A 13,331-nucleotide genomic window follows, 5' to 3' on the forward strand; every position below is an offset into this window, starting at 1 on the left:
TCAACGGATCCACCTAAACGAAAACACGAAGGTTTTAATCGATGATACTAGTAGGAGTCATTTTAAATGGTCCTAAGCAACATCCGTTGACTTACCCACGGAAGGGAGAGCTATCTCCGAACAAGCCTGCCGCGGAATCCGAGAACTTAAACGTCAACTCCTTAATACCTTCAAGGGATGGAAGATAGGACCAAAGCTTATTCCAATATTCAACTCGAATCGGATATAGCAACATTATGGAAAATCATCAAAATAATCCTTACCGAAAACTCACCGTGACCCGGAGTGGAGGAAGGAAGGCTTAGGTGGCTCGGTGAACAGGGAGCTCGGCTTGGCTTGGAGGCGTTCGGCTCGGCTCACCCTCGGCTCGGCTCGGCTTGGCCTCGGCTCACAGCTCGGCTTATGGCTCGGCTCAACTTGGCTCGCGGCTCGGCTTGCGGCTCGCAGCTTGAAACACGGGTCGGACTGGAAACGGGTTCTCGGGTCAGGTCGGCTTGAAATCGGGCAACCAAAACAACAACCTTCGGGCGTTCGACGACGGAGATGCGTCGCGGCTTGGTGGAGTCCGACGACTGGCCCTGCTTCCACGCGGCGGAGGGCGATAGTTTGACGGCGGACACGGTCGGACGAAGGACGCACGGCGGCGTCCGAGTGTTTGAAACCGAGAGGAGACCCGAAATGGTAGGAAGCCGCGGCGGACGAACACGATGAAGCTGACGACGTTGCCGACGCTGGAGGCGGAAATGGAAACGGAACGTGACGGGGGAGATGGGGACGGAGGCGACGGCGTGTGCGGAAGAGATGGCGGGCGGCGGCGCTGAAACGAAAAGGAAAGGATAATATGTTGCGGCGGCGCGAGGGAGAGAAAACGAAACGGACGAGGGGGGGTGTGCCGCGCGCGCTTAGGGTTTTTAAAAAAAAAGGTATTTATATATATATATATATATATATATGTGTTAAATAAAACAATAATAACTTATAATAAAATATTAATATTAAATGATTATAATAATATTAATATTAATATTAAATAATGATAAAAGTATTAATATTAATTTATACTGATAATAATACCTAACAATAATAATATAATTAATATTATATTATTATTTTATCATTTTATAAAAATTTTAACTTTCTGAAAGATTACATAAAATGATAAAAATTTTACCTCGAAAATTCAGGGCGTTACATATTTAAACCAAAAGCATATTGTCATTTTATTTGGAATTTAGGTACCATACCTTAATAGAATCTCATGTAAGAAGTCCGCTCTTGTGTTTGTTTCAGCATAAAAACATTCTTAAGGCTCTGAATTAAAAAGAATAATAAAAAAAAAACTTTAATTTGCATAATAAATATACACTTAATGTGAAATAATTGTTAAACTAACATGTTGACCATAAATTTCATCTTGTTTCGAACACCCTTTCCTAACGAATCAAGTGCATACACCGTATTCGTCCACAATGAGATAGTGACTAATATCCAATGATATCTATATAAGAAACATATATTTCAATCAAGTTAATAAAAAATAAAGGAACTTTGTCCATCAACGGAATCAAGAATCCACATTTTTTTGTATTCCTTCAACAAAATAACAGAATTTTTCTTGACGTAAAGAACGTCAAGATAAATATTGTAACAAGAAAAATATTTTTCTTGATGATCCTTTGTCATAGCCATCAAGAAATCAAAATCTATGTGCGTTAAAAAATGCCAAATTTGTAGTAGTGTACAGTCAACACTTAGTACAAGATTCCTTCAAAAGAGCTAAATACAAATTCAAAACAACAATTTGACTCTTTTCACTTAGCCTCGATATGCTATGCAAGTTGACAGTGGTCACTACCAAAATGATGCGTTTCACGTATGGCATAATAGATGATCAAGCCTGCAAGTTCAACGTTAGATGTAAGTCCTTCGCTACTTGGGGGGAGGAAATTAAAAAAAAAAAAAGATTTGAAAGATTAGACGAAAATGTCTAGTGAGTGAGGTCTTTTAACAACATCTTTAAAAAATCATTAAACACATTAGAAATCATTTCGTCAATTCCATAAATTCAATATAGCAAGTTTCCATCAATTCTATCATACATAAACGCATCTTTCATACCAGATAGCACAACAAGCAATACTACAAAAATAGACTCTCTTGACGTTTTTAAACTGTCAAGAATTATTATTCTTGATTGTTTTAAAATCGTCATTGAAGCTAGTGTCAAGAAAGTCGAAGTTCTTGACAGTTGATAAAATGTCAAGGATAGTGAACATTGACGTTTTATAAACGTCAAGTATACAAATTTTCATGACAGTTTAAAACCGTCAAGAATATAAGTGTTCATTACAGTTTAAAACCGTCAAAAGTATGAAGCATTCATGATATTTAATAACCGTCAAGAAATTGATTGTTTATGACATTGAAAAACCATCAAGAATATACTTGTTTATGATATTTTAAAAATGTCAATAATGTACTTTATGACATTTTAAAACCGTCAAACATGTTCCGAATTTTTTTTAAATTGTAATTCAATTATATTTTTGTTCTTGTGTTGTGCTCTCATTGTCCTGTATAGTGGTCCAGCAACAGTTTCATAAATATATATATAAACAACGATATTCATTAAATATAGTTTCAAAACTCAAACATAAACATGCATGAGGACAATTCCAAAACTTTAATATATATTAACATTTTACCATATATGTATCAACATTTCGAAAACTTTACATATTTGTTCGATATTGTCATATACAAAACATTACTTCTATCAACTCAACCTAATATGATATATAATTCCAAAATTACAAAACCAATTCAACTATGCTATTCCAAAAATATTCACCAATGATTACTTGTGTCTAGCGTGAGAAACAATCAATACCAGAATGCCACATGTCTCTGTCATTTCCTTATCCTAAATTTGGGTTGGACAGCAAAGTCAAATAAATCGTCGGCTTTCTTACACGAGGATGACATCGATACTCCCAATGAAGTAAGCTCAAATTCATAACGTTCCTCGCATAGTTACCTCTTTGTCATATAGCATCTCACTGAATAAGTCACTCTTGCCGCATGAAATCTTATTGCACAAGGCAGAACACGATCAAGACCTCACAGATATTTTATTGTTAAAAAATCTTTTTAATTTTGAACATAGACTCAAACCAATACGTACTTTTATTTCTCAAGCTTTCGAATCTAAACTATTAACAAATACAATAAAAAAGTAAAATACAGATGAACTCTAAATCCAACTTTCCTTGCATGTTTAACTAAAAAATGCAATCCCAAGGCTTAAGATAAACTTCCTTAAAAAAAAAAAAAAAAAGAAAGAAAGAACAGAAAGTTTACCTTGTACTTTGCTAAGCTAACTGTTCAAGTTTTCTTCAAAATTTTAGCTAATTTTTGCAACTTTTATCGATCTTCTTCGTTGCGTGCAGTGTGGATTCAGTCAACCCGGGAATGTGCATCTTATGAAATGCATAAGCTTTGCTTCAACAAAATTTTCAACTTACCCCTCCCTTTATGCGATCTTTAAATCATTGTTTTTGTTTTTTCTTTCCTTCTATCTTTAAATCATTGTTTTGTTTTTTCATATAAAATACTAATGCTTCTTGAATGTTAATAGGCCAATAAAAAGTAACTATAGTTTTTCTTTTAATAATGTTTTGGAAAATATAAATATATATATATGATTCGGACTTGGTACAAGTAGTAAAAATTAGTTAATATTTTGTGAAAAATTTAGAAAAGTATGCCCAAGTTCTTTTAAAGATAAAAAAAATAAATAAGATTGGAAAGACTAATCTAGTTGTCAACAAAAATTCATCGGAAAACCCAAAACAATAGATAACATTAAGATTTTTAATACTTTAAGAAAACCTCACCCAAGATTGACAAAAAAAAGAAAAAAAAACGAGTTTTACAAATTTTATAAAAATATCTACTCTTGAAAACAAAAACAAAAAGCATATTACTTTAACCTATATTTTTCTTTTTCTTCCCTTTTTTTTTTTTCCTCTTTTGTTTACTTTCTTCAGTTTCTTGTTCTTCATATTTTCCTCCCAGCTGTTTGCTTCCATGCAACATAAGCTTCTAGCTAGCCTGACTTTCTTAGTTGCAACTTAAGCTCCTAACGAGAAACATGAAAATAGAGTAAGATTGTAAAGGAAAATAGAGAAATCAATGCGAAAGGAAGTAAAATTGCAAGAGAGCTACAGAAGAGAGATCACAAGAGTATTTGAAGGAAATACTGTATCAAGTACATATTTGAAAAACAAGTCAAATTAAAATATTAGACAAACATATTTTGAAGTGTATTTTTAAGGATATTTTTATCAAATGAGTTAAAAATAAAATAAACTTTCTAAAAAACATTTGATCCTACGTGATCAACAATAGACATATTGGAATCGATTCCTACATAACTGACAATAGTATTGTCAATATAAATTACCACTAATAATATTGTACATACAAGCAATTCAATCAAAAGAACAAATAGTACACACCTAGCGATCTTCAAAATAGTATTAGAAAGACCTAATCATATTAGGTAATTTTTTTTATATTAGAGCACTAAAACTTGGAAAAAGATCAAAGCTTAACCATTTTCAGAAGGAACACGTGCCACATGTGGTGAGGTTCGGGTTTTGATAAAGAGATGATATACAAGAAAAACAAGTAAAAGTGGAGAGAATAATATTGCAGAAAGTAACCCAACATCATCCTCGTCTCCCAAGAAAAAACCCACAAACCAAACATACAAACAAACAAACAGCCATCCATGTTTTCAATTCTCCCCAAACAAACTGTTGACGGTCAGGGAGACAATGAAAACACCAAGCTACACACACGTCCTCCTTCATCTACCATCAACCTTTAAAAAAAAAACATACAAACATCCTACACACACTAAAAACTAACTATGCAGTTCAAATTCTTCATCATCACAACTACTCAACTTTCTTAAGTGGCTTCCGAGGAAGACGAGGTATACGCCTTCCCACGTTAACCCTTCTGTAACGACGACGACCATTGCTAGCTGGATATAACATTACAGGCAGATATTGATCGTTGCGACACCAGAAGATTTTATTCTTGAATGCATTCTTTAATGCTTCCTTTCCCTGATCAAATAAATTAAATTCATCATTAGATAAGACTGCCACAGTAATAATGAACCAACTCCAAAAATCAATACATCAAAATAAACCTGAATCCTAGCCTCGGTAATCTCACAAATCTTTCTGTTCACATTAACATCCCATTTGTAATTATGATACACACCACAGAACTGTGATGCAGCACTCGACGTAGTGAAATTCACAAACGCGTATCCCAAATTCGACACTTTTCCTTCATACCATGATCTCCTATAGAAATTCAAGACAAACCAAATTACAACATTAAAATTGTCAATTATTACGACCAAATAGAAAATGTCAAAGGACGATAAAATTACGGAAATGCTCAAAATTACCCACATGAAATCCATAGGCAAATAAACGAAATCATATTCGGTATAACAGAAATCAGGTCGAGAATCCCTCTGTTGGTTCATCATTAGACAGTAACTGTCTAATAACTGAAGAAGATCCTTCCTCCTGCTTACAAACATTCTTCATAAGTTTTAACCAAATAAACAATAAATGCAAACCAAAATCTTAAACTAATGCCAATAAAGATATAGTGATAGAGATGAATTAGAAAAGGAATAAATTACATACTGAAATATTACCAAATGAGGAGACAAAGGAGTGAGAAAAGGGCCGGAAACCAGAGAAAGTGCAGCATGTAAAATTAATTTAATACACACATTATTCCCATTTATACAATCGATTAAATTAATTCTTGTTCATTTTACCGACAAACAACCAAAATGTGGAATTAAACCCACAACCCCACTTGCGTTTATACCTTCAATTTACCCTCCTCCAAGAAAATTTTCAAAATCCAAGAATTAGCCTAATTCTAAGATTAATAATACCAAATTCGTCAGAAGGGGAAAAAATTACAAAGAGAAGTGAAGAGAAGAGAACCCACTTGAACTGATTCGGGATGTTTTTTATCATCACCGTTGTGATATCTGAGAAAGGAAGGGTTTTCTCAACTGGGTCTACGCCATCGCCGCCGCAAACACCGGCGTCGTTACCGATTTTCTTCTCCACCCATTGCGGCGGAGATTTGATTAGCTCTCTGCGTGGGCCACCGGAGACAACAAACTCGCGTCTGAATTTACCAACGTCAGCTTTGCCAGTATTCTTAGAATCCGTCATAACGCTACCGGCGAAACCCACAGCCGCTTGATACGGCGGGCACACGACCTGCGGCCAAGCATTGTAGCAGCTAATAGCGGGATAAGTATGTAACTGCCAAAGGTAAGTAGAAGAGGCACGTGGGTAAAAGAAATTTCCATAGCCAACAGCATGCGGCGAAGGAGGAGGAGGAGGAAGAAAAGTGGGTGGAGAAGAAAGAAAAGGGTCAGCATAGGGATTCAATGGCTTGGGGGCCATGAGAGGGTCGTAGGAGAAGAGAAAATGAGAGGAGGGGAAGGAAGAGGAAATGGGTTGAAGAGGAAATGGAAAAAGAGGGTTAATATGACGAGAAGCCATTGTTAGGGTTTGAAGTTTTTGTTTTTGCATTTAGGTCTTTTTTGGTGATCCAATGATGAAGGATGGAAGTGATAAGTATAATAGAAGTCATGTCAAGTTATAAATGTTTTGTTTTTTAGTACAAAGACAAAAGAGAAACCGAGTTTTGCTCGACAGACGGTTTTGGCGGCGTTGTTGGAAGCAGTGTTAGAAAAATGTGACTTTTTTTTTTTTCTTTCTTTCCTTTTTTCTTGTTTCAGACTTCGTACTATAATGATTTCTTTAAAGATTTGATGTTATTTTCTTTTGTTTTTATTATTATTATTATTATTGTTATTAATAAAAAGCAGCACCAATTTCCGACGATATATCATTATATCAAATACCTTCCACCATATTTTATAAGCTTCTTGCACTGTTAAAGGAATGTTACTTTTTTAGAGTACAACCAATGAACTAAGTTTTAATAATAATCCAAATTGGAAACTAACAGCTTTTTTTTTTTTTTTTGCTTTCAAGTTTGAATACGTTTTTCATTTTCTCCTACTCGATTTTTAGTTTTAGTTTTAGTTTTTATTTATTTTTTAAAATTCAAAATTTTAGACTTTAATTGTTGATTCTAGCTAATGTAATTGTACTAAGGTTTCATTAATTGACTAACTGTAATAGGTTTCATTATTGAATTGTTTCTTTTTCACATTTTATGGTATTTCAAATTATGAATTTGTCATATTTACTACTTTTGTCATTTGTCTTTATATTGCTTACTATCATTTTTTTTCATTAAAAATTCCTTGTGTTTGTCTATAGGTATCGTCTCCATCAATTAATATAACCAAACAAAAAAAAAAACTTATAATAAATTAAGTTTTACTCTAGTACATTTAATTAAAATTATAAATGATGAGCCATAAATGATAGCAAAGTGAAATTCAAGAATCAGGACAGTAAAAAGTGAAATCAACAAAAAGTTTCTTTTTTTCCCCCTCATTTGTGTCAATAATAAATGATCAGGACAGTAAAGTGAAATTAACAAAAATAATTTACTTCAATTCATCTCTTTTACGGTTTTAATCTGCATTTTTTTTTTCTTTGTTTTTGTATTTTTTTTTTTTTTTTTGAGAATGGTAAATCAATTATAACGCCACTGGTTTTTAGAACGCAGGTTAGATATTTGCAATTTAAGATTCACAAAAATTAACTTATTTCAATTATTTGTATCAAAATGCTCGAAAGAATTTTTAAATACATTTTGTATTCATTATCAATTAGCAATATATATATATATATAATATATATAAATATAGATATACTAAATTTCATTATGCACCATTTAAAGTTGATTTAAAATATACCATTCTAAAATATTATGTTTCTAGATCTTTAGTTATTTGGGATCCAGGTGTCTCAAACTAGCTTGAACAAATGGTATTATTCTTGTCAATAAGTTTTGGACCCACAATAATATATATGTGTGTGTGTATGTACCTCCTCAACACTTACAAGTGTGTTTCGACTTTAATTTAGTACGTGAATTTATAATATAATCATTATTATGCTTTGGGGTGCATAACATTGCAATCATTAACCCTACTTATGCTGATTTTACTTTTATTAATTTCACTTTAATTGTGTGATTTAACCCAATAAACATGTTTTGGTCAACCCATTATTCCCTTACATGAGGTCGGTTTTGAGTTGAGAGGCTCTATATTTTAATTTGAATATCCATTTTGACTGGATACAACTCTTGATACTTATGCTTCCAAAACAACAAACAAGATTATGATCCTAATTCTTAAGAATGAGCAAAACTCAATTTTAACTTCACTCTATATATATAAATATAGAACCCCAGCACACTTCAGTGTAAGAAAAATGTTTATATTATTCCCAAAATTTCTTGCTTTCATCTATGTTGAGATCTTACATGTATCGAGTGTTTAGACTAGTATGGTGAATATTTTGATTTATTTTGTAAAATAACTTTCCCAAACTATAAATAATTTACCATTACCCATCCTAGTTTATTCCCATACTTGGACTATGATTGTTAAGCTTGAAATCAATGAATGAGTATACTTGTCTTATCTCTTCTATATGATTTTCATAGATGAAAACTCAATATACAGAGCAGAGCATATTACATGTTATCTTCGAATCACAACTAATTACATGAGTATTTAAAAGAAAATATCCATTAGAAGAAAAAGAAAGAGAAACATTGATTTAATATACGTTAGCTAAAACCAATGTCAAAACTTTTGGAATGAATAAGTTGTTTGAAATGACATATGAGAAAAAAGGAAAAAAAAAAAAAAAAGGAAAGGGAAATGGGGAGAAATTTATGATTGTTTGTTTTTAAAAAGTGATAATAAATTTTATGTAAAAAAAATGAAAATAAATCATATTGTTCGAAAATTAACCAATAAACCGACACATGCTTACGATTCTAACTGACTCTCTCTATTTTTGAAATAACAATTTTCAAGTTTGGATATGGGATAAATAGTTTTTTTTTTTTTTTTTTTTTTTGCTCTCTTTAATAAAATTAAAAAAAAATTAAAAAAAAAAAAGTAAAAAGAAAGAGTAATTGAAAGGATGATAGATGGGAATGAAGGGATAAAAGTAAAGGTCAAATCAAAGATCAATGGCAATCCCAAATGGAAGATCCTATTTCTCTTGTAGACCTCTCCCTACCTTCACTGCACAATCATCATTCATTTTCATTCCCCACCCTCTTCCATCAATCATCACTCTCAAATTCCAACTCCATACCCTCCTCAACCTAAATATATTTTAATTTTCACAATTATATTTCAAATACACCAATTAAACCACTATTTTCATTTTCTCATTCATCTATCTATAAATACACTTAATATTACCTTTTTATTCTCATTTTTACAATTATCTATGTATACTCAATCATATAACTTTGTACCCTAAACCTACTAACCCTACCTTTTTAGATTCAAACAGATGATGGACTCTAATAGCTTATATTTTTAGTTTTTGATATTTTTCAATTTGAAAGATTTTAACTTTAATAGCTCTGTAGTATAAAATACTTTCAATAATTAAAAGGATATTGTAATTGGGTTTAGGAGAAAATTATTGTTCTTGATTGTAGCAAAATTTTCATGTTGTGCATTTTTTTAGTGGGATGTGAATTTTTCTTTGAGGTTGCAGTTTTTCATGTAACTTTTGTTTTGTTTTTTTCCTTTTAAATTTTCTTTTTTTTTTTCTTGTGGCCTTAACAGTGGAAGATTTTCGCAAGCATTAATTTTATATCAAAAATTAAATTACACCTAAAACATAATAACATTTTATTTTTCATTGATGTATATCAAGTTATAAACCACGAATAAACAAATTTTATGTTTATAGTTTTGGAGACAAATCACCTTATCATAAACCTCTTTGTCTCAATTCTTATTGGTACCGATCGAGCTAAATTTCTATGGGCAAATTTTATGCTTTTGTTGTTGATAGATAGTTATTGTGTTGGTAGTGACAAATTTAATTTGATGTATCAAAAATGATAATATATTAGTTTCATGGTTTATCAGTGCTCACGCTTTTACTTTCTAATTAGTAAGACACATTGTGAATCTAAAATAAGAGCTGGGGTTTGAAATAGTAAAAGTTGTGAACCTTGATTTCATATTTTATACAGTTGAAAGAAGAGTTTGTGGGAACCGCAACTGAAAAGACATTAATTTAATCTTTCATTAACTTCTTAACCTTATGGATCGGAGGAGTTCACAGTTCTTCAAAACTTGTCCCAAAAGCCCTAAGACACAGATTTAAAGAGTTTTAAGATTAAAGAACCTCCTTGTGGTTGGTAGCAAAATGCCAAAATGATAGTCCAAAGAAAAGAAAGGGCAACAAACTGTAGTTCTCTGTTATTGTCTTACATATAAACAAATAAATGAAGAAAGAAGACATATTTCGGGGAACATAGAGAGTGGAGAATGAGAAAAAAGAGGAAATTTTCAAAGGCCCCAAAACATAAAAACAGTGGAGAAGTAATACCAAAAGGTAAATCAAAACATAAGAACAGTAAAAACCCTAAAACCATCATAGGGTTTTTATTGAAAAGTAAAAGCTCCATTCCCATAATTACACAACCAAACAAACTATGTATCTTCTGTTCCTTTTGGCTTTAGCCCCTGTCACCTACCAACTGCCACTGCCAAAAGAAAACCATTCCCATTTCCATGCAAACCCAATACCTGCCATTGTGTTTGGGCTAAAAACTAAAACAAAGCTATTGCCTCTATTTTTTATTTTATATTTTACCATTTTGGAAACCTGTAATCCTCTAGGCTATGCAGCCTTTTCTGTACAAATATATATATTTGAAAAGAGAAGATATTCCCTTTCTCTAAGTTGGGTTTGGGATAATATGCTCTTTTTTCTCTCAAGTTTCGTACCTTACTTGATTATTATTTTTGGGTGTTGGGGTTTAGGGTTTCGTTTGTTTTTGTGTAACATAATTCATTGACGTTCATCATACGTTAAGTGATTTCTCTTTCACATTTTTGTGTTTTCCTTCTCTTTTTCATTAATTTTGTTTCTGTAACTCCCCTTTTTTAACGTTTCTTAGGGGGGATATTTTGGTCATCATCAATTGTTTTCTGTAATATATAATAGCACTCTATAAAAAATATAATTTTGTGCAATTTTTCGATATTATGTTTGAAGTAGACCTTTTGAATTTTCAAATGTAATTTAGATATAAAACCGTACGTGTGGTATGAATAACTGATGTGACAATGTTCTGTTTTCATCTTAAATTTTAAATTGGATGCAAATGGATGTTTTTTTTTCAATATCAAATTGATCAAAATTTTGAAAACAAACAAATAAATTAAGAAAATAAATAACACATTTACTCTATTCCATCCACTAAATTTTGTTGATATCCTTAATTTAATATTGTTGTTAATAAAAAGAATTCACTTTTGGGCACCAAATGTTGGGTGGGCGATTGAAGGGAAGGGAATGATCGAGGTAGAGAGAGAAATTGAGTAAATGATTTAAATTTCGAACTTTTGACATTTTGAGAGGTCCACTTTTATCTTTTATCATATTAGGATAACTAATTTCTACTCTTTGAAAAGTTAATTTTTTTTTTTAAAAAAAAACTCTAAGTTTGAGAGTTTAGAAATCGTTTGGACGAGAAATGACTTATAATAGTTTTAGTATTATAATATTATGGTGATTATAATAGTTTGCATTTATGGTACAAATTATTATTTCAGTTTTTTTTGTTGATATTGCTTCCTTTTATAGTGGCTGCTATTGAGATTCCCGCTTTGGCCAGAGACGTTCTACTTTTACTTGTAAACATTTGGAACTTAGTGAGAGACAGAGGATGAGAAAGTGTAAAAAGAGAAGTGAAAACAAGTATTGTCATAATACTAGGATTAGAGCCAAACATGGAGTGGACTATACTTCTCTCTAATTTTAGGGGCAAACACTCCCTTAGTTTCTAAAATTGAAAGTTTAGGTGTAAAATTGTTGTTGCAAAACATTATAGTTTTAGTAGTGGTTTTTTTAATTTATCGAAATTTATTAATCATAAAGTCATAAAAAAAATAGAGAAAAAGAAGAAAAGAAAAGTGCAACTACAACGTAAATTTTGTCCCGTTGGAATTTTTCAAATTGAAAAGCAAAATTGTAATTAATGCTGATGAATCATCCAAGAGAAAATCATCCGAAAGCCAAGAACAGTTATGAAGGGGATCTAACCAAATCTGGAATCGAAGCAACACACAAGAAAAAAGTTTGGAGAGAGAAAGGAAAGAATTTAACGCCTAACAATGATGAGCTTATGAGAAAGGAGGAAAATTCAATGCCCACAAATTATGAAGCTTACAGCAAAATAAATAAAGCAACTTAAAAAAAAAAAAAAAAAGTTGGCTTCACCTCTCCAAATTAGAATAAAACTACAATCCCAAAAAGGCACATGCAAGAGAAGAATCAAGCGATAACTCAAATGAGATCTTGAAGATAAAGTCAGAAAAAAGATCAATATCAAGAAGATCTGCCAACTGAAAATCATATAAAGTAAAATCCAAATCGCATGTAGATCTTGAAATACAGTCATTACAAATAACGGTCTTTGAAGATAAAGAAGATATAGAATTGACAGTTGACCTTGGGTTTCTCCCTCACATCAAAGATAATATCAATTTAGAAGGCCAAAATAATAGCAATGCATGTGAGATTTCCCAATACTCTGGGCCAGACTTCGTTCTCGAATCACCTATCCACAATCAACCAATGGAAACAATTAAGCAAAAGAACTTCCCAGAAAAGAAAGGGATCCAACTACAAACATATAAGCTACAAAACAAAAGGGAGCAGAGTTGAAGAAAACAACGACTTCTTCAAAAAACAGTTGGTAAGTTGGCTTAAAGAAAACAATTTGAAGTTGGGCTCCTAAATTCTCCTCAGATATGCCAAGCACTTCAAAGGTTAATTATAGTTGTGAAGAAATGGGGAATGTGTGGGGAATACTAGAATTGTTGTAACGAAAAATGAAGTTATTAAATGAAATTTCTCAGCTGGAATTTACTAGGGTTGGCTTCCCCCTCTAAAAGAGCCGTAATAAAAAATGTTATTTCAAGTTACAAACCTGACTTCATCATCCTCTCTAAAACAAAATTATGCTATATTAAGCAGAAAGTCATCAGATCAATATGGAACAACAAAAGT

At 32.0% G+C, this 13,331-nt stretch overlaps 1 protein-coding gene across 1 annotated transcript; it reads right to left on the reverse strand.

The window, feature by feature from the left end:
- Positions 1-4,559: 4,559 nt before the first annotated feature.
- Positions 4,560-5,612, reverse strand: LOC103503409 (protein terminal ear1-like). Its single transcript, XM_008467598.3, has 3 exons — positions 5,496-5,612; positions 5,225-5,384; positions 4,560-5,138 (listed from the first exon to the last, which is right to left on the reverse strand). The coding sequence occupies exons 1-3, from the start codon at positions 5,573-5,575 to the stop codon at positions 4,965-4,967; spliced, it is 414 nt and encodes a 137-aa protein (XP_008465820.2). The 5' UTR covers positions 5,576-5,612; the 3' UTR covers positions 4,560-4,964.
- Positions 5,613-13,331: the final 7,719 nt, after the last annotated feature.

This window comes from Cucumis melo, chromosome 9 (assembly GCF_025177605.1).
Source record: "Cucumis melo cultivar AY chromosome 9, USDA_Cmelo_AY_1.0, whole genome shotgun sequence".
Classification (NCBI taxonomy): Eukaryota; Viridiplantae; Streptophyta; class Magnoliopsida; order Cucurbitales; family Cucurbitaceae; genus Cucumis; species Cucumis melo.

Bases quoted from the DNA above. Each gene is read 5' to 3' on its own strand.
- LOC103503409 (XM_008467598.3), bottom strand. From the start codon at position 5,575: ATGATGAACCAACAGAGGGATTCTCGACCTGATTTCTGTTATACCGAA. The intron at 5,385-5,495 runs GTGGGTAATTTT...GAATTTCTATAG, and splicing joins TATTTGCCTATGGATTTCAT to GAGATCATGGTATGAAGGAA. The intron at 5,139-5,224 runs GTTTATTTTGAT...TTATTTGATCAG, and splicing joins TTACCGAGGCTAGGATTCAG to GGAAAGGAAGCATTAAAGAA.